General features: G+C 43.3%; 1 protein-coding gene across 1 annotated transcript in view; it reads right to left on the bottom strand.

Annotated features, from left to right (window-relative positions):
- DNAH2 (dynein axonemal heavy chain 2) overlaps window positions 1-27,011 on the bottom strand; it is a 150,015-nt gene that overhangs the window by 75,917 nt on the left and 47,087 nt on the right. Inside the window, exons 14-33 of the mRNA XM_064270359.1 lie at window positions 26,396-26,542; window positions 24,235-24,391; window positions 23,761-24,000; window positions 23,301-23,489; window positions 22,940-23,087; window positions 22,187-22,379; window positions 20,529-20,729; window positions 20,272-20,428; window positions 19,715-19,889; window positions 18,055-18,218; window positions 16,304-16,465; window positions 16,097-16,200; window positions 7,738-7,894; window positions 7,507-7,589; window positions 7,212-7,392; window positions 6,697-6,835; window positions 1,310-1,527; window positions 951-1,052; window positions 478-603; window positions 63-173 (exon numbers count right to left, since the gene is read on the bottom strand). Of these exons, the coding sequence (XP_064126429.1) occupies window positions 63-173; window positions 478-603; window positions 951-1,052; window positions 1,310-1,527; window positions 6,697-6,835; window positions 7,212-7,392; window positions 7,507-7,589; window positions 7,738-7,894; window positions 16,097-16,200; window positions 16,304-16,465; window positions 18,055-18,218; window positions 19,715-19,889; window positions 20,272-20,428; window positions 20,529-20,729; window positions 22,187-22,379; window positions 22,940-23,087; window positions 23,301-23,489; window positions 23,761-24,000; window positions 24,235-24,391; window positions 26,396-26,542 (3,154 nt within the window). The remainder of the gene's footprint in view (window positions 1-62; window positions 174-477; window positions 604-950; window positions 1,053-1,309; window positions 1,528-6,696; window positions 6,836-7,211; window positions 7,393-7,506; window positions 7,590-7,737; window positions 7,895-16,096; window positions 16,201-16,303; window positions 16,466-18,054; window positions 18,219-19,714; window positions 19,890-20,271; window positions 20,429-20,528; window positions 20,730-22,186; window positions 22,380-22,939; window positions 23,088-23,300; window positions 23,490-23,760; window positions 24,001-24,234; window positions 24,392-26,395; window positions 26,543-27,011) is intronic.

Below are 27,011 nucleotides of genomic sequence, written 5' to 3'. Positions count from 1 at the left end.
TTATCACCTCCCTCCCTCCAAGTCTAACTCCAAGCCAATTCCTTACTTGTAGGGCTCCCTACCTGCTTCTTCTTCATGACCTTGAGGATTTTCTTGTCTCCCCGCTCTTTAGCCGTCTGCAGGCACTTGGTGACATCAGCTGTCCACTGAATCTGACTGGCCGTGATCACCACCTGGGGCATGTGAGGCAGATGAGAGGTTGTATTCCAAAGCCCCATCCTTGGCCACCCACACAGCCCAGCTCCCAAATCCCAGCTTCTTCCAGGCCTCTCTCAATATGCCTAATCTGCTCTGAAGAATGGGCATGTCCCTAAGGTCAGGAACTAAGGGTCCAGGGATGTAGGATACTAGGGCCAAAGCCCAGAAGGGGGTCAAGAAGCCTGCATTTTGTAAGAGCCAAGGTTCTGTCTTTATATCTGCTGTTCCCCTTTCAACTCTGTCTTTCTTATTCCTCCATTTCTATTGATCCCAGCTCACCTGTCCTGCCCATTCCTTCACCCATTTGTCCCTTTTGTTAAGGAACTTCTTAAGGGCCAGGCGGCAGTTCCTGAGAAGGTCCCGCAGGGTCACCCTCATGGTCCGTTCCACTTCACCAAGCCAGGACTGGGGGAGAGAAGAGAACAGGACATGTTGGCCTTAGGCCCAGAGACAAGATTCCCAAGAGAAAAGGTACTTAAGAAAGCAGACTCCAGGGTTTGGGGCCCAAGAGGAAAGCAGGAACTGGGCAGGAGGTGGCTTGAGTCCCTGAGGGAAATGGAGGCTAGATGGCAGACTGTCTGATTTTCAGGAGAAAGCTTCAAGGCAGAGGTTATAATTCCCAAGAATGGCAGGTAGGAGGGGGAAAAAAACTTCTAAGGTCCCTTCACAGATGTTCTCTCTTCATGGAGCCAGGAAAACTTTCTAAGAGGAAAGAGAATCAGCTTGGTTCTTAGATTCTTGTCACAACTCACCTCCACAGGCCCTTCCAAAATTACTGGGTGGAGGAAATCAATATACTCGCCGTCACCCGAGAACATTCCCACAGCTTCCCATTTGCTGCTGGGCACCCCAACCTGTAGAAAAGAGAAGCTAAAATGGCCCAGCCTGCCCACTCTTGGTATCTGCCTACCATAGAGGGCAGTGAAGACTCTTCAGGGTAACTTCTGATCCTCTCCCTTCCCCTTGATATTTACCAATTCTAAAAAGTCCTATCCCATGATAACCCAGAATCACTAATTAACATTCCTTTCCCTTCCCCTCAAAGCCTTGAATGCCAGGACATCGCCATCCCTTCCCTGCCCTCCATCCCGTCATGGCCACTTCTATTGACCTTCTGGATCTTCAGTGATTTGATGTTGTCAAAGCATTTTTTGAGGTGTGGCTGCACAGCCTCTGGGTTGCGAGACTGGCCCAGAATCTCCAGGAGGTCATCATTGGACAAGAAGTAGAAGCGGGGGAAAATATGGCGCTTGGTCTCTAAATACATGTCCAGAGACTTCTGAATATCTTCCAAGATTGTGTTCATTTCTATCAATTTTTCCAAGAGGCCTGGGAAAAGGAGCAATGAATGGCATTTGATGACCCTTTTATCTTTGCCCTGAGTACATCTAGAGTCTCCAACTAGATCTACTTTGTCAGCTCTTGAATTTTGGGGTACAGACTGCCATAATAGTTTTTGGAAGCAGAGAAGTGCTCCTAATCTTCCATCATGCTTATCCCATTCTCTTCATTAAGTCATTATTAATTATACATTTTATATATATATCCTTATATATATGTCTGTCAGTTTGTCATAATGTGGGGGCTTGTGTGTTGCTGTGATGCTGGAAGCTATGCCACAGGTATTCAGATACCAGCAGGGTCACCCATGGAGGACAGGTTTCAGCTGAGCTTCCAGACTAAGACAGACTAGGAAGAAGGACCCGGCAGTCTACTTCTGAAAAGCATTAGCCAGTGAAAACCTTATGAATAGCAGCGGAACACTGTCTGATATAGTGCAAGAAGATGAGCTCCCCAGGCTGGAAGGCACTCAAAAGATGACTTGGGAAGAGCTGCCTTCTCAAGGTAGAGTCGACCTTAATGACGTGGATGGAGTAAAGCTTTTGGGACCTTCATCTGCTGATGTGGCACGACTCATAATGAGAAGAAACAGCTGCAAACATCCATTAATAATCGGAACCTGGAATGTATGAAGTATGAATCTAGGAAAATTGAAAATTGTCAGAAATGAAATGGAACGCATAAACATCAATATCCTAGGCATTAGTGAGCTGAAATGAACTGGTATTGGCCATTTTGAATCATATAGTCTACCATGCTGGGAATGACAACTCGAAGAGGAATGGTGTTGCATTCATCGTCAAAAAGAACGTTTCAAGATCTATCCTGAAGTACAATGCTGTCAGTGATAGGATAACATCCATACGCCTACAATGAAGACAAGTTAATACGACTATTATTCAAATTTATGCACCAACCACTGGGGCCAAAGATGAAGAAATAGAAGCTTTTTATCAGCTGCTACAGTCTGAAATTGATCGAACATGCATTCAAGATGCATTGATAATTACTGGTGATTGGAATGTGAAAGTTGGAAACAAGGACGAAGGATCAGTAGTTGGAAAATAAGGCCTTGGTAACAGAAACGATGCCGGAGATCGAATGACAGAATTTTGCAAGACCAATGACTTCTTCGTTGCAAATACGTTCTTTCACCAACATAAACGGCGACTACACACATGGACCTCACAGGTGGAATGCACAGAAATCAAATTGACTACATCTGTGGAAAGAGACGGTGGAAAAGTTCAATATCATCAGTCAGAACAAGGCCAGGGGCTGACTGTGGAACAGATCATCAATTGCTCATATGCAAATTCAAGCTGAAACTGGAGAAAATCAGAGCAAGTCCACGAGAGCAAAAATATGACCTTGAGTATAACCCACCTGAGTTTAGAGACCATCTGAAGAATAGATTTGATGCACTGAACACTAGTGACTGAAGACCAGACGAGTTGTGGAATGACATCAAGGACATCATCCATGAAGAAAGCAAGAGGTCACTGAAAGACAGGAAAGAAAGAAAAGACCAAGATGGATGTCAGAAGAGACTCTGAAACTTACTCTTCAGCGTCGAGCAGCTAAAGCAAAAGGAAGAATTGATGAAGTAAAAGAACTGAACAGAAGATTTGAAAGGGCCCCTCGAGAAGACAAAGTAAACTATGATAATGACATGTGCAAAGAGCTGGAGATGGAAAACCAAAAGGGAAGAACATGGTCGGAGTTTCTCAAGCTGAAAGAACTGAAGAAAAAATTCAAGCCTCGAGTTGCAATAGTGAAGGATTCCATGGGGAAAATATTAAATGATGCAGGAAGCATCAAAAGAAGATGGAAGGAATACAGAGTCATTATACCAAAAGGAATTAGTCGATATTCACCCATTTCAAGAGGTGGCATAGGATCAGGAACCGATAGTACTGAAGGAAGAAGTCCAAGCTGCTCTGAAGGCATTGGCAAAAAACAAGGCTCCAGGAATTGTTGGAATATCAATTGAGATGTTTCAACAAACAGATGCAGTGCTGGAGGTGCTTACTCGTCTATGCCAAGAAATATGGAAGACAGCTTCCTGGCCAACTGACTGGAAGAGATCCATATTTATGCCTATTCCTAAGAAAGGTGATCCAACCGAATGTGGAAATTATAGATCAATACCATTAATATCACATGCAAGCAAAATTTTGCTGAAGATCATTCAAAAATGGCTGTAGCAGTATATCGACAGGGAACTGCCAGAAATTCAGGCCGGTTTCAGAAGAGGACGTGGAACCAGGGATATCATTGCTGATGTCTGATGGATCCTGGCTGAAAGCAGAGAATACCAGAAGGATGTTTACCTGTGTTTTATTGACTATGCAAAGGCATTCGACTGTGTGGATCAAAACAAACTATGGATAACACTGCGAAGAATGGCAATTCCAGAACACTTAATTGTGCTCATGAGGAACATTTACATAGATCAAGAGGCAGTTGTTTGGACAGAACAAGGGGATACTGATTGGTTTAAAGTCAGGAAAGGTGTGCGTCAGGGTTGTATTCTTTTACCATACCTATTTAATCTGTATGCTGAGCAAATAATACGAGAAGCTGGACTATATGAAGAAGAACGGGGCATCAGGATTGGAGGAAGACTCATTAACAACCTGCATTACGCAGATGACACAACCTCGCTTGCTGAAAGTGAAGAGGACCTGAAGCACTTACTAATGAAGATCAAAGACCACAGCCTTCAGTACGGATTACACCTCAACCTAAAGAAAAGAAAAATCCTTACAAAAGGACCAATGAGCAACATCATGATAAACGGAGAAAAGATTGAAGTTGTCAAGAATTTCATTTTACTTGGATCCACAATAAACAGCCATGGAAGCAGCAGTCAAGAAATCAAAAGACGCATTGCATTGGGTAAATCTGCTGCAAAGGACCTCTTCAAAGTGTTGAAGAGCAAAGATGTCACCCTGAAGACTAAGGTGCGCCTGACCCAAGCCATGGTATTTTCAATTACATCATATGCATGTGAAAGCTGGACCATGAATAAGGAAGACCGAAGAAGAGTTGACACCTTTGAATTGTGGTGTTGGCAAAGAATATTGAATATGCCATGGACTGCCAAAAGAACGAACAAATCTGTCTTGGAAGAAATACAACCAGAATGCTCCTTAGAGGCAAGGATGGTGAAACTGCGTCTTGCATACTTTGGACATATTGTCAGGAGGGATCAGTCCCTGGAGAAGAACATCACGCTTGACAGAGTACAGGGTCAGCAGAAAAGAGGAAGACCCTCTATAAGGTGGATTGACAGAGTGGCTGCAACAATGAGCTCAAGCATAACAACGACTGTAAGGATGGCACAGGACCGGGCAGTGTTTTGTTCTGTTGTGCATAGGGTCGCTATGAGTTGGAACCGACTTGATGGCACCTAACAACAACAACAATATATTAATTATACATTATACATGATTTCATTACTTTAACTACATTTCCCACCATTCTTTGGAACAATGGTCTCATTCTGCCAAAGAACTTGGTGCTGTGCTGGTCATCCCAAGGACTTCTGAAAATTAGAGATCATTCTGTACTTACATAATCCAAGTTAGATCATTACATTTAAATACACATCACTTGCACACAATAAAAGTGGGCTGCAACAACTGGGGTTGCCAGCATCCCTCATGACACAGCAAAAAGAACAGTAGACCAGGAGCTAAAAGACTACCATTCACATTGCAGTTCTTTTATTTACTAGCCTATCACTTAACTTCGTTGAGCTTTCATCTCTTTGTCTGTAAATTGGTAATAAGATCCACCTCAAAGAACAATTCAGGATATTAGATACTATGTATTCACATTTTTAGGTTCTCAACAATCCTAGTTTCCTCTCCGTCTCCAACCCCGTACCTTAGGTTTTGATCAGTTTATTCCCTTGTCTTCACAGTTTCCAGCATTCTGAAGACAGTATGGATGTCTGTAACTCTGAACTCTGAGGTGACCCTCGTCTTCAAGTACAGAGTCAACAGGATGTTATGCCTTTGAATGACCGCCTGGGTGACCCCTGCAGACCACAGGGAGGCTCACAGCAGTGGATAAGATGGATTTATTTTGTGTGTTCAACAAAGGGATAACTGTTTTTAGGCCTTTGCTTGTAAGGTGCTCCAATCTTTTCGATTATCTCAAATATTATTTATATAATACATGTTGTCATCCAACTTTATATGTCCTAACATTTAAATGTTATCAAAATGTTTAAAATTATAAGGTTTTCTTTTTAATGTGTATGCTCAAAACTCTCAGAAAATAAAGAATTGGTAGACTGTCCCTAAGCAAAATAAAGAAGTCCTCCATACCCCCTGCCAGAACTTTTCTTCTTAGGACATCCATTCTAGGTGCCTGTCGCCAAGCCTGACTCCCTGATTCTTCACCCCAATCAACCAGGCCTTGCTCTATGTACCTCTCTCCACCTCATCCCTGTCTTCCTCATCCCTTAGGTTTTCTGTGCCTCCAGAGTATCTACAATAAAGACCAGTTAGTCTGATAAACTAATTAAGACCAATGGAATAATAACAATAGCTTATAGCGGCCAAGGGTTTACTATTTGCTAGGCAACATGATAAGTGCTTTGTTCTCATTATTTCATTTACCTGCATTATCTCATTTCATGTACTAATATCAGCTAGGGAAGAAGAATGATTCCCCAGTCAGGGCTTGCTAAGGCACAGTGCTATTAATTAAGCACTTAGTTTATGCTAGACATTGCACGTGAGTGCTACATACTCCTTTACAATCCTTACCAAAAAAAAAAAAAAAAAAAGCCCTATGAGATAACTACCACTATCCCCCTACTACAGATGAAATTGTAGTTTGGAGGAAGCAAATTATCCAAGATCATACAGCCAGTAAGGCATGAGTCAGATTTTGAACTCAAGTCTGTCTGATTCCATATCCCAGGCTCTTAACTACTATGTTATACTCCACTCAAATATTTGTTGGATTTAATTTGTGGAATTATTACTTAATGCTTATAAGTGGTAATGGTAATGGGGGGTGTTAGGACAGCCAAGCGTAACAGGCAAGCTTTCAATAAATGAAACACGTGGCCATGATGTCACCTATACGTAGCACCAAGTGAGGCTATGTCAGATCAAGAGGCCATGGAGCCCAAACCTGGATGATGGGTGCTCCGGAGAGCATTGTTGTCCTTGCTCATCCGGTCCATGATGGATTTCCAGGTGGCATTCATCTCGTCAAATAAGGCTGATTCATTGGGCAGCTGCTTTCGGATATCCTCTCCCATGAAGATATTCTAAGGGGCCAGGAATTGGGGCAAGAATCTGTTTTCACACACTGTCCACCCTCTGCTCCCTGCTCCCAGACTGGGGGTGACAGTTGAGTAGAACATAAGCAGTATGAGAAGCACTAGAGGGGAAGGTGGGCTTGAGAGGCCAGGTGTCTGGGTCCAAGAAGAAGAACCGAATGAGAGTCTGGGAAGAAGAACAAAAGCTTGTCAGGGAGAGAATTTAAGATGAGAGTTAATAAATAAGAGTCAGGTGCCTGGGCCCTAGAAGAAGAGTAATTTTAGAGGTGGGAAAAGGTGGTGGATAGCAGGGCAGAAATCCAGGTCTTAAGAAAATAAGGGAGTGGGGACAGAATGTAGGAAGAGCTTAGCTCTGCATCCTGACCTCCAGGTACATCCACTGACGCTGCACTACGAGCACCATCTCAATAACTTCCAAAATGAGGGAGAGGCAGCGTTCCCAGTTATCCACGTCTTTCTCAAAAGCCTTGACAAAACGAGATGCCTTCATGGTAGACAGAGACACCTGGTTATCCTCCAGTGCCTGGAATACTTCTTCTGTACCTCTGGGGTGGAAGGAGTCGACATCACAGTCCATCCCAGGTGCCACAGCTTGGTCCCCACTCTGCAGCCGAGGTCATGCATCGCTCCCTCTCCTGGAGCCCCGCGCTGCTCTCTACCTGAGTCGGTGATGGCCCTTGTCCTTGTAGGGTACTATGTCTAGCTGGATCACATCCCAGGTCTTGGCAATGTTCTGTAATGCCTGTGGGGAGACATCAGTGGACAGAGCAATGAGGTAATTAGCCCCAAGGTTAACAGGGGCTGGGAGAGGCTCTCAGATGAGGAAAAGCTGAAGCCTTTGCTCTAGAGGCTCAGGAAGTGGGGAAGTGTGGGAAAGCATTCTGTCTTACCAATTCTATAGCCAACTCTTTGGTTGCTGAGGCAGAGATCTCCCCGATTTTCTCTACATGCTGATCCATCCCGAGTGCCACGATCTGCTCCAAGGTGAAGCTTTCAGATTCCTGGTCAAACTCTCGTTGGATCTCATCCCTGACCTGATCCCAGTGCCTGTAGGCAGGGACAGAAAGTCTGAGCAGGAGGCCAGACTCCAGGGTCTCCCGGGAAGTATTAACATCACTCCACATGTCTTCTCCCACTGGGATACTATAATCCCGTGTATTTATTAATTCATGATTCAACAGATAATCACTAAATAGGCTCAAAGATGCAATTTTAGGCTCTATGGGGAATACAAAGATTGAGCTGACTTCCTCCAAGAGGTGGTTCTCTGGAGAGGGGGTTAAGACAGGTATGCATACAAAACACCTAACAGTTCAATGAATGCAGGTTTCCTACGGGTCGTGCATTGAGCTAAAAGCTTCATGCGAAACCATCTGATTTAAACCCTACAACGAGCCTATAAATTAGGGATTAGCATGACTCCGTTTATAGATGAAGAAACTGAGGCTTAGAGAGGTTAAGTAGCTTAAGCAAATAAAGGGATATACTTGACCACGTAATACTTAAAAGTGAAACCTTAGAAGCATTCCAAAACACATCACACTGGACGCGATGCCAAAGAAATACTTATTTTCTCCTAAATGGATAGATAATTATTAAAACACCATCTATAGGGGGGCGGAGCCAAGATGGCGGACTAGGCAGACGCTACCTCGGATCCCTCTTACAACAAAGACTCGGAAAAACAAGTGAATCGATCACATACATAACAATCTACGAACCCTGAACAACAAACACAGATTTAGAGACGGAGAACAAACTAATACGGGGAAGCAGCGATTGTTTCCAGAGCCTGGAGCCAGCGTACCAGTCAGGTACGGCACAAGCACAGAGAGCTGCTCCACCCCCCTGAACTAACCCCGGGAGGGGGACCAGCCGGTTCCACGGGCGGCGTGGGACGCAGCCGGTACGAGAAGTCCCCGGGAGGCAGTGACTGGTCTTGGAGCAGAAAGAGCAGCGTCCGAGCCGGGGAACCGTCCTGCAGGGATTTGGACTGGACGCAGCGGATTTTCTGGAAAAACTAGTTTCCCAGTGATGGCTCAGAGACAACAATCCATATCAAACCACTTAAAGAAGCAGACCATGACAGCTTCTCCAACCCCCCAAACAAAAGAATCAAAATCTTTCCCAAATGAAGATACAATCTTGGAATTGTCAGATACAGAATATAAAAAACTAATTTACAGAATGCTTAATGATATCACAAATGAAATTAGGATAACTGCAGAAAAAGCCAAGGAACACACTGATAAAACTGTTGAAGAACTCAAAAAGATTATTCAAGAACATAGTGGAAAAATTAATAAGTTGCAAGAATCCATAGAGAGACAACATGTAGAAATCCAAAAGATTAACAATAAAATAACAGAATTAGACAACGCAATAGGAACTCAGAGGAGCAGACTCGAGCAATTAGAATGCAGACTGGGACATCTGGAGGACCAGGGAATCAACACCAACATAGCTGAAAAAAAATCAGATAAAAGAATTTAAAAAAATGAAGAAACCCTAAGAATTATGTGGGACTCTATCAAGAAGGATAACCTGCAGGTGATTGGAGTCCCAGAACAGGGAGGGGGGACAGAAAACACAGAGAAAATAGTTGAAGAACTCCTGACACAAAACTTCCCTGACATCATGAAAGACGAAAGGATATCTATCCAAGATGCTCATCGAACCCCATTTAAGATTGATCCAAAAAGAAAAACACCAAGACATATTATCATCAAACTCGCCAAAACCAAAGATAAACAGAAAATTTTAAAAGCAGCCAGGGAGAAAAGAAAGGTTTCCTTCAAGGGAGAATCAATAAGAATATGTTCTGACTACTCAGCAGAAACCATGCAGGCAAGAAGGGAATGGGACGACATATACAGAACACTGAAGGAGAAAAACTGCCAGCCAAGGATCATATATCCAGCAAAACTCTCTCTGAAATATGAAGGCGAAATTAAGATATTTACAGACAAACACAAGTTTAGAGAATTTGCAAAAACCAAACCAAAGCTACAAGAAATACTAAAGGATATTGTTTGGTCAGAGAACCAATAATATCAGATATCAGCACAACACAAGGTCACAAAACAGAACGTCCTGATATCAACTCAAATAGGGAAATCACAAAAACAAACAAATTAAGATTAATTAAAAAAAAAAAATACACATAACAGGGAATCATGGAAGTCAATAGGTAAAAGATCACAATAATCAAAAAGAGGGACTAAATACAGGAGGCATTGAACTGCCATATGGAGAGTGATACAAGGCGATATAGAACAATACAAGTTAGGTTTTTACTTAGAAAAATAGGGGTAAATAATAAGGTAACCACAAAAAGGTATAACAACTCTATAACTCAAGATAAAAGCCAAGAAAAACGTAACGACTCAACTAACATAAAGTCAAACACTATGAAAATGAGGATCTCACAATTTACTAAGAAAAACGTCTCAGCACAAAAAAGTATGCGGAAAAATGAAATTGTCAACAACACACATGAAAAGGCATCAAAATGACGGCACTAAAAACTTATTTATCTATAATTACCCTGAATGTAAATGGACTAAATGCACCAATAAAGAGACAGAGAGTCACAGACTGGATAAAGAAACACGATCCATCTATATGCTGCCTACAAGAGACACACCTTAGACTTAGAGACACAAACAAACTAAAACTCAAAGGATGGAAAAAAGTATATCAAGCAAACAATAAGCAAAAAAGAAGAGGAGTAGCAATATTAATTTCTGACAAAATAGACTTTAGACTTAAATCCACCACAAAGGATAAAGAAGGACACTATATAATGATAAAAGGGACAATTGATCAGGAAGACATAACCATATTAAATATTTATGCACCCAATGACAGGGCTGCAAGATACATAAATCAAATTTTAACAAAATTGAAAAGCGAGATAGATACCTCCACAATTATAGTAGGAGACTTCAACACACCACTTTCGGAGAAGGACAGGACATCCAGTAAGAAGCTCAACAGAGACACGGAAGATCTAATTACAACAATCAACCAACTTGACCTCATTGACTTATACAGAACTCTCCACCCAACTGCTGCAAAATATACTTTTTTTTCTAGCGCACATGGAACATTCTCTAGAATAGACCACATATTAGGTCATAAAACAAACCTTTGCAGAGTCCAAAACATCGAAATATTACAAAGCATCTTCTCAGACCACAAGGCAATAAAACTAGAGATCAATAACAGAAAAACTAGGGAAAAGAAATCAAATACTTGGAAAATGAACAATACCCTCCTGAAAAAAGACTGGGTTATAGAAGACATCAAGGAGGGAATAAGGAAATTCATAGAAAGCAACGAGAATGAAAATACTTCCTATCAAAACCTCTGGGACACAGCAAAAGCAGTGCTCAGAGGCCAATTTATATCAATAAATGCACACATACAAAAAGAAAGAGCCAAAATCAGAGAACTGTCCCTACAACTTGAACAAATAGAAAGTGAGCAACAAAAGAATCCATCAGGCACCAGAAGAAAACAAATAATAAAAATTAGAGCTGAACTAAATGAATTAGAGAACAGAAAAACAATTGAAAGAATTAACAAAGCCAAAAGCTGGTTCTTTGAAAAAATTAACAAAATTGATAAACCATTGGCTAGACTGACTAAAGAAATACAGGAAAGGAAACAAATAACCCGAATAAGAAATGAGAAGGACCACATCACAACAGAACCAAATGAAATTAAAAGAATCATTTCAGATTATTATGAAAAATTGTACTCTAACAAATTTGAAAACCTAGAAGAAATGGATGAATTCCTGGAAAAACACTACCTACCTAAACTAACACATTCAGAAGTAGAACAACTAAATAGACCCATAACAAAAAAAGAGATTGAAACGGTAATCAAAAAACTCCCAACAAAAAAAAGCCCTGGCCCGGACGGCTTCACTGCAGAGTTCTACCAAACTTTCAGAGAAGAGTTAACACCACTACTACTAAAGGTATTCCAAAGCATAGAAAATGACGGAATACTACCCAACTCATTCTATGAAGCCACCATCTCCCTGATACCAAAACCAGGTAAAGACATTACAAAAAAAGAAAATTATAGACCTATATCCCTCATGAACATTGATGCAAAAATCCTCAACAAAATTCTAGCCAATAGAATCCAACAACACATCAAAAAAATAATTCACCCTGATCAAGTGGGATTTATACCAGGTATGCAAGGCTGGTTTAATATCAGAAAAACCATTAATGTAATCCATCACATAAATAAAACAAAAGACAAAAACCACATGATCTTATCAATTGATGCAGAAAAGGCATTTGACAAAGTCCAACACCCATTCATGATAAAAACTCTTACCAAAATAGGAATTGAAGGTAAATTCCTCAACATAATAAAGGGCATCTATGCAAAGCCAACAGCCAATATCACTCTAAATGGAGAGAACCTGAAAGCATTTCCCTTGAGAACGGGAACCAGACAAGGATGCCCTTTATCACTGCTCTTATTCAACATTGTGCTAGAAGTCCTAGCCAGGGCAATTAGGCTAGACAAAGAAATAAAAGGTATCCGGATTGGCAAGGAAGAAGTAAAGTTATCACTATTTGCAGATGACATGATTATATACACAGAAAACCCTAAGGAATCCTCCAGAAAACTACTGAAACTAATAGAAGAGTTTGGCAGAGTCTCAGGTTATAAAATAAACATACAAAAATCACTTGGATTCCTCTACATCAACAAAAAGAACACCGAAGAGGAAATAACCAAATCAATACCATTCACAGTAGCCCCCAAGAAGATAAGATACTTAGGAATAAATCTTACCAAGGATGTAAAAGACCTATACAAAGAAAACTACAAAGCTCTACTACAAGAAATTCAAAAGGACATACTTAAGTGGAAAAACATACCCTGCTCATGGATAGGAAGACTTAACATAGTAAAAATGTCTATTCTACCAAAAGCCATCTATACATTTAACGCACTTCCGATCCAAATTCCAATGTCATATTTTAAGGGGATGGAGAAACGAATCACCAATTTCATATGGAAGGGAAAGAAGCCCCGGATAAGCAAAGCACTACTGAAAAAGAAGAAGAAAGTGGGAGGCCTCACCTTACCTGACTTCAGAACCTACTATACAGCCACAGTAGTCAAAACAGCCTGGTATTGGTACAACAACAGACACATAGACCAATGGAACAGAATTGAGAACCCAGACATAGATCCATCCACGTATGAGCAGCTGATATTTGACAAAGGACCAGTGTCAATTAACTGGGGAAAAGATAGCCTTTTTAACAAATGGTGCTGGCATAACTGGATATCCATTTGCAAAAAAATGAAACAGGACCCATACCTCACACCATGCACAAAAACTAACTCCAAGTGGATCAAAGACCTAAACATAAAGACTAAAACGATAAAGATCATGGAAGAAAAAATTGGGACAACCCTAGGAGCCCTAATACAAGGTATAAACAGAATACAAAACATTACCAAAAATGATGAAGAGAAACCAGATAACTGGGAGCTCCTAAAAATCAAACACCTATGCTCATCTAAAGACTTCTCCAAAAGAGTAAAAAGACCACCTACAGACTGGGAAAGAATTTTCAGCTATGACATCTCCGACCAGCGCCTGATCTCTAAAATCTACATGATTCTGTCAAAACTCAACCACGAAAAGACAAACAACCCAATCAAGAAGTGGGCAAAGGATATGAACACACATTTCACTAAAGAAGATATTCAGGCAGCCAACAGATACATGAGAAAATGCTGTCGATCATTAGTCATTAGAGAAATGCAAATTAAAACTATGATGAGATTCCATCTCACACCAGCAAGGCTGGCATTAATCCAAAAAACACAAAATAATAAATGTTGGAGAGGCTGCGGAGAGATTGGAACTCTCATACACTGCTGGTGGGAATGTAAAATGGTACAACCACTTTGGAAATCCATCTGGCGTTATCTTGAACAGTTAGAAATAGAACTACCATACAACCCAGAAATCCCACTCCTAGGAATATACCCTAGAGATACAAGAGCCTTCATACAAACAGATATATGCACACCCATGTTTATTGCAGCTCTGTTTACAATAGCAAAAAGTTGGAAGCAACCAAGGTGTCCATCTACGGATGAATGGATAAATAAATTGTGGTATATTCACACAATGGAATACTACGCATCGATAAAGAACAGTGACGAATCTCTGAAACATTTCATAACATGGAGGAACCTGGAAGGCATTATGCTGAGCGAAATTAGACAGAGGCAAAAGGACAAATATTGTATAAGACCACTATTATAAGATCGTGAGAAATAGTAAACCTGAGAAGAACACATACTTTTGTGGTTACGAGGAGGGGAGGAAGGAAGGGTGGGAGAGGGTTTTTTACTGATTAATCAGTAGATAAGAACTGCTTTAGGTGAAGGGAAAGACAACACTCAATACATGGAAGGTCAGCTCAATTGGACTGGACCAAAAGCAAAGAAGTTTCCGGGATAAAATGAATGCTTCAAAGGTCAGCGGAGCAAGGGCGGGGGTCTGGGGAACATGGTTTGCGGGGACTTCTAAGTCAATTGGCAAAATAATTCTATTATGAAATCATTCTGCATCCCACTTTGAAATGTGGAGTCTGGGGTCTTAAATGCTAACAAGCGGCCATCTAAGATGCAGCAATTGGTCTCAACCCACCTGGAGCAAAGGAAAAGGAAGAACACCAAGGCCACACGACAACTAAGAGCCCAAGAGACAGAAAGGGCCACATGAACCAGAGACCTACATCATCCTGAGACCAGAAGAACTAGTTGGTGCCCGGCCACAATCGATGACTGCCCTGACAGGGAGCACAGCAGAGGACCCCTGAGGGAGCAGGTGATCAGTGGGATACAGACCCCAAATTCTCATAAAAAGACCAAACTTAATGGTCTGACTGAGACTGGAGGAATCCCGGCGGCCATGCTCCCCAGACCTTCAGTTGACACAGGACAGGAACCATCCCCGAAGACAACTCATCAGACATGAAAGGGACTGGTCAGCGGGTGGGAGAGAGACGCTGATGAAGAGTGAGCTAATGATATCAGGTGGACACTCGAGATTGTGTTGGCAACTCTTGTCTGGGGGGGGATGGGAGGATAGAGAGAGAGGGAAGCCGGCAAAATTGTCAAGAAAGGAGAGACTGAAAGGGCTGACTCAAGAGGGGGAGAGCAAGTGGGAGTAGGGAGTGAGATGTATGTAAACTTATATGTGACAGACTGATTGGATTTGTAAACGTTCACTTGAAGCTTAATAAAAGTTATTAAAAAAAAAAAACCCATCTATAAAGCAGTTGATTCTATTTGATATTTTCCAATGGTTTGAAATGCCCCCTCTATCATATAATAAATTCCATGGGCATTGAAAGAATTAAATTTGAAAAACAAAATTATAAAATACTAGAAGGAAGTATTGAGAGAACGTCATTATAGCTTTGGGACAGGGAAACCAAGCTAAACCAAACCCGTTGCTGTCGAGTTGATTCTGACTCACAGCGACCCTAGAGGGGACAGAGGAGAACTGCTCCGTAGGGTGTCCAAGGAGCAGCTGGTGGATTCAAACTGCTGGCCTTTTGGTTAGCAGCCGAGCTCTTAACTACTGTGCCACCAGGGCTCCTTGGGATAGGAAAGGTCTTCTTAAACAAGGCACAAAAGCAAAAGGCTGTAAAGAAGGAAAGTTATACTGTTGACTATAGCAAAATGAACACTTCCATATGACGAGACACAAAGCTCAGCCATCATAAGCCTGTTGCCGTAGAGTCGATTCTGACTCATGGTGACCCCATGCGTTACAGAGTAGAACTGAGACCCACAGGGTTTTCTTGGCTATAATCTTTATGGAATCAGATAGCCAGGACTTTCTTCCATAGCACCGCTGCATAGGTTTAAGCTGCTAACCTTTGGATCAGTAATCAAGTGTAAACCGTTTGCACCACCTAGGGATTTTAGTCATCATAGACAACATAAAGGCAGAACAGACAGAGGCAGGCAGAGAGCAGCCATCAGAAAGGCAGGATAGCCTATGACAGTGCAAGGAACGGGACGGGAGCAGGCCCTAGAGAAGGCTTCTTCAAGGCTCGTTTGTGGACAGAGGGGAAGAGAGAGCTATGAACACTAGAAGGGGCTGAAAAGCCAGGTGAAGGTGCAGGCCAAGGCAGACAAAGTAGTCACCCCCCAGGAGCGGAAGAACAGCCTTACCTGTCCCTAAGGGCTGGATTCCGCAGGTCTGCAATGAGAGGCATGGTCCTCTTGAACTGCTCGATTTTCGATCGAGTGGTTTCAATAATTTCCCAGTTTCGGTCCTGAGCAAAAGTGGGCAGCATCAGAAGACCCGAAATCTCCTCTCCATGGTGCCCCTTCCTCAATAGGCTTATCTCCTGCTGACTCCCTTCACTCTCCACATACCTTATACTCTTTGGCTAGTCTTGTGAGGCGACGGAACAACCCATGGGCCATGGTCTCCATGGCCTCCGTCTGTAGGGTCAGGAACCGGCCAGTCTTCCACTGGTTCCAGTTCTCCTCCCAGTCCCGTGTGATCTCCCAGACTTGCTGGAGAGCATCAAGCTCCTACGTGGGCAAGAGGAGAAAGGTGAGATAACAGTTAAGGGCTCTTGTCCTTTTCCTCCCTGACAGATGCTCTGGCAATTAGTTCCTCTCATTCTGAGTTTTTCCCTCCAGATAATAGAGCTGTCTGTTCACAACTCTCCTCCACTCCCTTGCCTTAAAAGCTCCTGAAGCAAAAGCACCCAGAAAGATGCTCAACATAATTAGTCATTCAGGAAATGCAAATCAAAAGCATAATGAGATACTATTTTATACCCACTAAGCCTTGGTGGCATTGTGGCTAAGAGCTTGGCTGCTAACCGGCTGCTAATCAAAAGGTTGGCAGCTCAAATCCACCACCCACTCCTTGGAAACCCTATGGAGGCAGTTCTACTCTGCCCTATACGGTCACTATAAATCGGAATTGACTCGACGGCAACAGGTTTGGTTTTGGGTTTTTTTTTTTTAGGATGGCTATGGAGCCCTAGTGGCACAATGCTTAAGTGCTTGGCTGCTAACCAAAAGAAGAAAGATGTGGCAGACTGCTTCTGTAAAGATTACAGCCTTGGAAACCCAAAGGGGCACTTCCACTTTGTCATATAGGGTCAATATAAGTCGAAATCCACTCGACGGCAATGGGTTACAAGATGGCTATAGTAAATGAAAAACAAAAAATAATAAGACTTGGTAAGGATGTGGAGAAATTGGATCCCTTACACAATGTGTGTGTGAATGTAAAAGGGTGCAGCCACTTTGGAAAATAGTCTGGCAGCTCCTCAAAAAGTTAAATGTAGAACTACCATATAACCTAACAATTTCACTCCCGGGTATATACCCAAAAGAATGGAAAGCAGGTACTCAAATAGGTACTTGTACACCAATGTTCATAGCGGCACTATTCACAATAGCCAAAAGGTAGAACCAACCCAAGTACCCATAAACTGATAAACAGTTAAACAAAATAGGCTGTATCCATAGGATGGAACGTTATTCACTATAAAAAAGAACAGTTCTGATACATGCTACGGCATGGACGAATCTTGAAGACTACGCTGAGTGAAAGAAGTCAGACACAAAAGAACACATGTTGTATGATTCCACCTATGTGAAATGTCCAAATAGGCAAACCCACAGAGACAGAAAGCAGACTAGTGGTTGCCAGGGCAGGGAGGAGGGCAGAAAAGGAAATGCGTATTGAATGGTTATGGGGTCTTCTTTTGATGAAAACGCTCTGGAACTAGACAGCGGTAATGATTGCACATTTTCGAATATAATAATGCTGATGGATTACACATTTTAAAATTGTTAATTTTATCTTGTGTGGTAAAATATATTTAAGCCAAGTCTTTCCAGCCTTCTCCCCATCTCTCTTCGCTCTTTCTCCCTGACAGCATAAGGGTCTACCATGTAGGAAGTCAGCTCCCCCCGACAATCTGGCGCTAGCACGGACCCAGTTTGGCTGGACCCAACACCCCTGGGACTCACTTTAAAAAGAAAAGCTCCTCAGGGCCCACCTCTCTGGTCCCAGCTGTTTTTCCCAGGCCCTCAGGACCCCTTCTCCTGTTCCCTGCCCCTTAGCCTTGGCTACACGGGGGCCTGGCTCAGTAGGCCACCTTCTCCAGGTTCTGGAGGTCCTTGGAGGCTGGCTGCTCAATCTTGAAGATGCCCAGGTTGGCGCGGAGAGAGTTTTCTTCATCCCGCATGGCTGTTAGCATCGCCCTCACTTGTGCGATCTGATCTAGGGCGGACACATGCCCCACGTTGCTGGTGAAAGGACCTGTGGGGAATTCAAGGCAAAGTGAAGCTCAGATTTGCAGTCACGTGCAGGGTCTCCTGAGAGGACTATAATGACTCCCCAACCTCTTTGTGTGGGAAAGGGAAGGGAAGAAGAGTAAAAGAGATTCCCTAGAAAGAATGATGGTTAATCTTAGCAAAAACTACTAAATGTGGTTCAAGAATCAGCAATAGGTGGGACATGGGAAGTTGGTATAAGAAAACTGGAAATGTGAGTGGGACTGCTGCCTTCACGCTGAAAATAGCCCGTAACACTGCACTCATCTTCCTTGTTTCTCACAGAAACCCCAAGTGCCACAGCTCACACCCTTCCCCAGTACCCACCCTTCTTCCTTGTCTTTGTCCTCACCTTCCCATACCTTTGGTCCTTGTTCCAATTCTGGCAACACTGGGTCAAAACAAAGTACACCAGTGTTCACTGCAGCATTATTCACAACAGTCAAAGGTAAAAACAACTCAAGTGTCCCTCAACAGATGAATGGATGAACAAAATAGGGTATATCCACACAATAGAGTGTTATTCAGACATAGAGAGAAATGAGGTTCTACTACATGCTACAACAGGGATGAACCTTGAAAACATTATGTTAAGTGAAATAAATCAGACACAAAAGGACAAATGTATGATCCTACTTATATGAAATATATAGAATAGGTAAATGCATAGAGATGGAAAGATTAGTGGTTACCTGGGGCTGGGGGGAGGAGGTAATGGTGAGTGTTACGGATTGTATTGTGTCCCACAAAAATGTGTATCAACTTGGCTAGGCCATGGTTCCCAGTATTGTGTGGCTGTCCACCATTTTGTTATCTGATGGGATTATCCCATGTGTTGTAAATCCTAACCTCTATGATGTTAATGAGGCAGGATTAGAGGCAATTATGTTAATGAGGCAGGACTCAATCTACAGGATTAGGTTCTATCTTGAGTCAATTTCTTTTGAGATGTAAAACAGAGAAGCCAGCAGTGGGGGCAAGAGAACCTCATACCACCAAGAAACAAGAGCCAGGAGAATAGCTCGACCTTTGGACCTGGGGTCCCTGGGCTGAGAAGCTCCTAGACCAGGGGAAGATTGATGACAAGGACCTTTCCTGAGAGCAAACAGAGAAAGAAAGCCTTCCCCTAGAGCTGGTGCTCTGAATTTGGACTTCTAGCTTCCTAGACTGGGAGAGAATTTGTTTTGGCTTTGTTAAAGCCATCCATTTGTGGTATTTCTGTTATAGCAGTGCTAGAGGACTAGGGCAGAGAGTTAATGCTTAATGGATACAGTTTCTGTTTTTTGTTATGAAAAATTTTCGAAACAAATAGTGCTGATAGGGGTACAAGGTTGTGACTATAATTAATGCCACTGAACTGTACACTTAAAAATGATTAGAATGGCAAATTTTATGTTTTATATATATAGATCTATATATAAAACTACACACACATGCACACACAAAAGGCTACAGAAGGGGAAAATGTTGAGAAAGGGGTACCTTTGGATTCAAAATCTTCTAGAAGATTATGTGCTTTCTTCTTGAAATCGTCGGCTGAGTGAATAAGACCTGTCTTGAATTTCTCCTTGTGTTTCTTCAGCATTTGTTCACTCTCCAACAGAACTTGTTGGAAAACGACCCATTCCCCATTTAGACTGTCAAGCATCTCCAATACCTGGGGACATCAAAGAGGGAAGGATGCCCTATGAGTAGGATATCTAGGCCTCCTCAACAGTGCTTCCAATGACCCTGATCCTCCAGGCCGGAGTCCACTGGCAAGTTTTACAAGTGATGAGGCCCAAAGAAACCAAGCAGTGGGCTGCTGGGCCCGAAAGAAATTCCTGTCCATCAGCTGACTTGAAATATCATCTGAACTAGCTCTGGCTTTCAGAGGGGCCTGGAAAGCCAAGTCTTTTGAGCCTTGAGTCTTCTCCCCGTCTCTCTTTGCTCTTCCTCCCTGACAACACAAGGGTCTACCATGTGGGAAGTCAGTTCCCCCCCACAATCTGATGCTAGCATGGCCCAATTTGGGTGGACCCAACACCACTAGGACTCACACTGTCTTGAACCGACACCTCGTACTTTTCAAGGATGGTGAATTGTTCATGAATGGGGGGGATCTGGTTCTCCAGGTTGGGCAGGTCATGCTGTAGGGTGTCCATGAGTTGCAAACTGACCCCCAGTTCCTCCAACGTCTGAGGTGGGCGGCTAATTCTGAAGATGGGCAGAGAGAAGGCTGTAGTGGAAAGGACGCACCCCCCAGACTACGCTTGGTTCCCAGTACTCCCCCCAGTCTGTGCTGAACACCCCGTACTTCTCTGCATTCTCCTTCAGGTAGGTGTGCAGCTCCAGCAGGCGCCTGGCCGCCATTTCCTTAAGCAGCGTCGTGAACTTGTTCTGCCACTCATTGCAGTGCTGCACCAGCGAGAACTTGAGGTGCGAACAGTCCAGCAGCACAAACTGGATGTTGAGGACGGTCTCCTCCTTCTGCACGTTATTGGCAACCTCTGTGTAGCTGTAAGGACCAGAGATCCCCATTCAAGAAAATCCAGTGGCTGTCAAGTAGATTCTAACTCATGGCAACCCCATGTGTGTCAGAGTAGAGCTGTGCCCCACAGGGTTTTCAATAGCTGATTTTTCAGAAGTAGATCACTTTCCTTCCACAGCACATCTGGGTGGACTTGAACCTCTAACCTTTAGGTTAGCAGCCAAATGCATTAATCGTTTGCACTACCCAGGGATTCCATATCCCTACTAGGATGTATTTTTTTCCTTCTCACACCTGCCCACAGCCTCCCGCCCAGCTCAAGTCCTTGTTCCCTCCACCATCCTGTGCAGCAGCTCTAAGTGGCTCCTCTACTTTCAGGTGTCTTCCATTTCCATCCATCCCAAGCACTATAGCTGGATCACATCATTTTCCCAACCACTGCCTGCCTACGAGATATCAGCCAAATCCCTTAGCTTGGCATTGGAAGCTTTAGAGTCACATAGATCTGGGTTGGGTTCACACTGAAGGGCTACTTACTAACCCTGTGACCTCAGGCAAGCTACTTAACGGTCCTGAGCCTCGGTTTCCTCACTCGTAACATGGTGATAATAATAGAGGTTACCTCACAAGGTTGTTGGGAGAACTAAGTTAGCTTGCACACTTCTTTTCCTGTACCTATGTTCTAGACCACTCTGTATCTGGTGAACACGCTCATGCATTCCCATCTTTAAGCCTTTGCTATGCTATTGCCTCCATCTGGACTGCCTTCCCCACTCCCCATCTCAGCCTCTTGAATTCCTAACCATCCTGTAAAGCCCCGCCCCAATGTCACTTCCTTCATGAAGCCTTTCCTAGTGTTCCCAGCGAGAAATTCCCCTTCCTTCTGAATTCCCCTGGTACCTTGTATAGCTTCATCATGATATTTATCACATCGAAGCTTGTATAATAAGTACATTAGCTCAGTATTTTATACTTTACAAAGTGCTTTCACATATATGAAATAATCTCACAGCCTTATAAGGTAGGTATTACAATAGCCATTTTACAGGAAACTGAGGCCCAGAGAATATAAGTAACCTGCCTAAGATAACACAACTAGTAAGTGGTGGACCTGGGTTTCAACCCATCTCAAGATGTCAAGGTCACTGAAATTTTCTATAATTTAACTCCAACCTGCCTTCTTAAAATCAAAGTGTTCACCTCTCATCTTTCAGATCCGTAGCATTTCTTTTTTCCCAACAGAACTCTGTAGTAGTCCTGCAAATGACTGCTCTTTCCCTAAATCTTGTCCAGCTCTTATCTGATCTTTATCCCTTTGAGATACAAAGGCCCAATGCCCCACCTAGGTCCTATTCTTTTCCTAGGGCCTAGGACCCACATTTTGTGTACCCCCATCCTCCCTTCCCAAATCTCTAGGCCCAGACCTCCTCCTCGAACTCTATACCTTTTAGAGACAGACCTTCATATATACCTTTACCACTTACCGGGCAATGTCGGCATCAAAGGAAGAGACAGGAGGGTTGAGGCGCTGGTAGCGACGAATAAAAGAGTCCTTGTTGATCTCCCAGATTTCGCGATACATATCCCAGGTCTTGAGATAGTTCTGCAGCTGGCTTGCATTGGCTGTCATACCACTGCTGATCTGGGCCTGGATCTTCTTGATGTCCTCATCTCGCTCTTCAAGGACCCAGCAAATGCTTCCCATAGACTTCCACCCCAACCCAACCTTCACACTAGCTCCTGGCTGCTACCCCAAACCCTCCACTACAACACCCGATCCCCAAAGGATGCAGCTCAAACATGAGGATACAAAAATAAAGGTGGCAGAAATATAAGTAGAACTCTTAGCGTCTCTTCCATAGGACTCAGACATCTCACCTGTTGGTATCTAAACCAAAAACCAAACCCATTGCCGTCAAGTTGATTACAACTTACAGCGACCCTGTAGGTATCTAGGCCTCTTATATCCCAGCCCAGTCTCAAATTTGTCTTTCTTAACCCTAGTCTCACACCTCAAGCCCCAAAGCTCTTGAGTATCAGTCACCTAATTTCAACAGCCATCCCTGTCCCCTCGCTCCCTCCCTCAAGCTAGCCCCTCAACCTGTGTTTTCTACCAGTAATGGAGATGACTGGCACAGAATGTCTGGAAATAGCAGCCCTAGTCTCTCCTCCTAGCTCTGCCCACTCCTAAGTCTCTGATAACGATGTACCGAGTGCACCCCCCATTGACCACTCACCCACAAGTACATGGATGGGTTCACGATGATACTTGCGCTTGATGAGAATTTCAGGGAGGTGGCGGAAGACAGAGATGGTGGAGATAAGGTGGCTGCCAATGTCATTGACTACACCTGCCAAAGTCTGTAGGGTGGGTGAGAATTCCACCTGTGGAGAACACAGTGGGAAAGGCTTTAGCACAGGCCATGGAGGAGATGAGTCTCAGGAATGGTAACGTAGGACACTTTAGGACCAGAGCTTTGAGAAAAGCCCTGGAGGCTTTAGGATAAAGTCAGGGCCAAGGACCAAGCTTAGGAATTGAGGGAAACTGATAAATAGGGTGTGATAGTTTTGGAGTGTTAGGGGCAAAGTAGTCCTGACCTGTGCCACACACCCCCGCATGTCATTTTGCAAAATGACAAGGACTCTGAAGAGTGGGTTTGGAGTGGTCTTCCCATCTCCATTGATGGCCTTGGACAGTTCCAGCAATGACCACTTCACATTCAGGCGCAGGGCATCCTCCATCATGTGATCCAACCGAATTGTGTACAGCATCCACTGCTGCTGAATCTGGAGGGAAGAGATGGGGAAAAAGAGACAAGGTGGGTCCTGGGAGATGGGAACCAGCCAACAGTAAAGGAACAGGCTGGTTAAACAGAGAGGCAGAGCCTGAGTCCTGAAGAAAGGTCTGAAACGCCAAAGGGTGACTGAACCTGAGAGGACAGCAGGATGTTTGAGAAGCACACACTGGGGGGAAAGGGAAAAGAGCAAGAGAACAGTCTAACGGAATTGGGAACTAGGGGCTTGTCCAACCACAAAGCCCCAGGCGTAGGACCTGTACCTCAGAACCATCGTTCTTGAAGACCTCATAGGAGTTGGTCATGATGTCAATCACATCCTGGTGCAGACTCATCAATTTCTGCTGCACAGCTGTCCGATGCTCCTTTTGATCCTCCTCAAATTCCAAGTCCCGGTATACTCGCTTGCCACTAATGCGTACCAACAGTGTCTCTGACATCTCTTGTGCTCGCCAGCCAATGGTAAGGGTGGAGGCCTTGAACTCATTCACAATCATCTGCACCTGGAGTCAGGCCCCACCCGTGGGAAAGTTTCAGTTTGGGAAGAAACCCCTGGGCCTAATTCTACCCTCCCACCTGTCTTCCAGCTAGAGTGACCAACATAAAGTCCTTCCCCAAGCACACTTAGTTTCTGTCATACTACTCCCAGGTTTTCCCACCTCTACCTAAGACTCAGGTATTCTTTACCACATGCCAGCTTGTTGGTCAGCCTTCAGGGTCTAATGACTGTGGCCCACCTTGCTGGCATGGATGCGACACTCTGTAATGAAGAAGGCACTGGCCCCTTTCAAGGCCCAATGCAGTTTCTTAAGTCCAGGGTGTATCTTCTTATCCAGGAACCGGATTCGCTCTTTGAATAGGGCCTGCTCATCTGGGGACAGCATGGCTATAATCCTGTGTATAAGAGAGGACTGGTCGCTGGTGGGACAAGCTCTGAAGACCTCTCCTTGCCACCAAAAAACTTCATGGAGAAATCTGAAAGCTCACTATTCTAGATTAGTGCTGTCTGGTAAAACTTCTCTGCCATGATGGAAATGTCCTACAACTGGTGTTGTCCAATACATAGTCATCAGCCACATGTGGCTATGGAGCACTTGAAATGTGGCCTGTGCAAATAAGTAACTTGGTGTTTAATTTTATTTAATTTTTATAATTTAAATTGAAATACCCACATGCAGCTAAAACTGCTCACCTCGAAAACTACTCTCAAAAAGCTCTTCTTATAGCTAAATGCAATGAACACTTCTCAGGCCTTATCTTCCTAATCTCTCTAGATTTCAACATGGTGGACTACTCTGTGCCTGGTCGTTGGACCACAATTCTTCTCTTTCTTGCCTTTCCCTTCAATAGAAGTATCCGTCTCTCTCCAACATCCCTTGGAAGTCTCATTCAGCTAGGTACCAGAGATACAGTAAAGAACCTGCTTCCTCTGTGGTCCCCTAGATGCTGGAACTCCTCGAAGTTTTTCTCACACAGCACCACTCTCCTTGGGTGATCTCATTCACTCCCATTACTTCAGTTGCCCTCTATAAGCTGATGTAGCTAGTAGCTACCATAAAATGGACAATACAGTTTCAGGCACTCAAATGAGAGTGTTGGTTCCACCCCATGGGCTTTAACCGGGATAAGAAAGAATAGAACAGAGCCTCCTCCAGAGATAAGTACCAAGAGAGCTCAGAGATAGTGGGCCAGCTTGGCCCTGGTTCAATGATCTGGTGTTATTTGTTTGCCAATAATCTTAACTTTACTCAGTTTCATTCCTAGAAAAGAGTCCAGCCCTATAATATATACAGTCCAAGCGCCCTGTGGGGTAGGTAGATTGGGTTGCTCTTACTCTCTACCCTGAAGCTATAAGACAAAAATACATGGGTCAATGATCTCGGGGAACATCTAGCTCAATTGGCATAACATAGTTTATAAAGAAAGTATTCTATATTCTACTTTGGTGAGTAGCTTCTGGGGCCTTAAAAGTCTGTGAGCAGGCATCTAAGATACTCCACTGGTCTCACCCCTTCGGGAGCAAGGGAGAATGAAGAAAATTAAAGACACAAGGGGAAGATTAGTCCAAAGGATTAATGGACCACAACTACCATGGCCTGCACCAGACTGAGTCCTGCACAACTAGATGGTGCCCAGCTACCACCACCGACTGCTCTGACAGGGATCACAATAGAGGGTCTCTGATAGAGCTGCAGAAAAATGTAGAACAAAATTCTAACACACAAAAGACCAGACTTACTGACCTGACAGAGACTGGAGAAACCCTGAGAGTATGGCCCCCAGATACCCTTTTAGCTCAGTAATGAAGTCACTCCTGAGGTTCACCCTTCAGCCAAAGATTAGACAGGCCCATAAAACAAAACAAGACTAAAGGGGCATGCCAGCCCAGGGGCAAGTTCCAGAAGGCAGGAGGGGACAGGAAAGCTGGTAATAGGGAAACCAAGGTCAAGAAGGGAGAGTACTGACATGTCGTGGGGTTGTCAGCCAATGTCATAAAACAATACGTGTACTAACTGTTTAATGAGAAGCTAGTTTGTTCTGTAAACCTTCATCTAAAGTACAATTAAAAAAAAAAAAGAAAGAAATCTCAACTTGGTTACAGGAAGAAAAAAATTCAACATGAATTTACCATATAACCCAGCAATTTCAAGGTATATACCCAAGAGAAATTAAAGCATACTAAAAAAATTAAAAAATAAACTGGGCCAATCTAAAAAAAGAAAAAACACACGGGTCAAGAATACATGTAGGGCCACAGGAAAGAGTATTCGAAACCACTGCTAGGAATGGACTAACATAAAGGATGAATAGTGTAGGAAACAGACAATACCATGGGGTAGGTAAGACAAAGAAGAAAAACAGCATGTAGAAGGGATGCAGTGAGGACTGGAAACCTACCTATTGTAGTCTCGGGCAACAAGTAGCAAGTTTTCACGAAGAATGCGCAGGTCTTCTGCCCGTTCAGCCACGTTCACCACATAATGGGGTGTCTCAAACAGCAGCCGCTCCCAGTAGTCAATCTCCACGAAAAGAATCAGCAGGAACCTTTGAGAAAAAGAAAATTAAAGCAGTTAAGGGGGTTGCTCAAGGGGATAAAATAAAATCAAAAACAGAAAAGAGGTCTGGGGCTAGAAAGCAAGAAGAAATTTAGAGATAAAAAATGAAGATTTCAGCAGAGTAACAGGATACAAGATCAACACACACAAATCAGTTGGATTCCTATACACCAAAAAAGAGAATTTAGAAAAGGAAATCAGGAAAACAATACCATTTATAATAGCCCCTAAAAACATAAAATACTTAGGAATAAATCTAACCAGGGATGTAAAAGACCTATACAAAGAAAACTACAAAACACTACTGCAAGAAACCGAGAGACCTACATAAATGGAAAAACATACCCTGCTCACGGACAGGAGGACTCAAGATTGTGAAAACGTCAGTTCTACCCAAATTGATCTACATATATAATGCAACCCCGACACAAATACCAACAGCATTCTTCAATGAGATG

This window comes from Loxodonta africana, chromosome 18, assembly GCF_030014295.1.
Source record: "Loxodonta africana isolate mLoxAfr1 chromosome 18, mLoxAfr1.hap2, whole genome shotgun sequence".
NCBI classification, from domain to species: Eukaryota; Metazoa; Chordata; class Mammalia; order Proboscidea; family Elephantidae; genus Loxodonta; species Loxodonta africana.
This window is presented reverse-complemented; position numbering and strand designations above follow the sequence as displayed.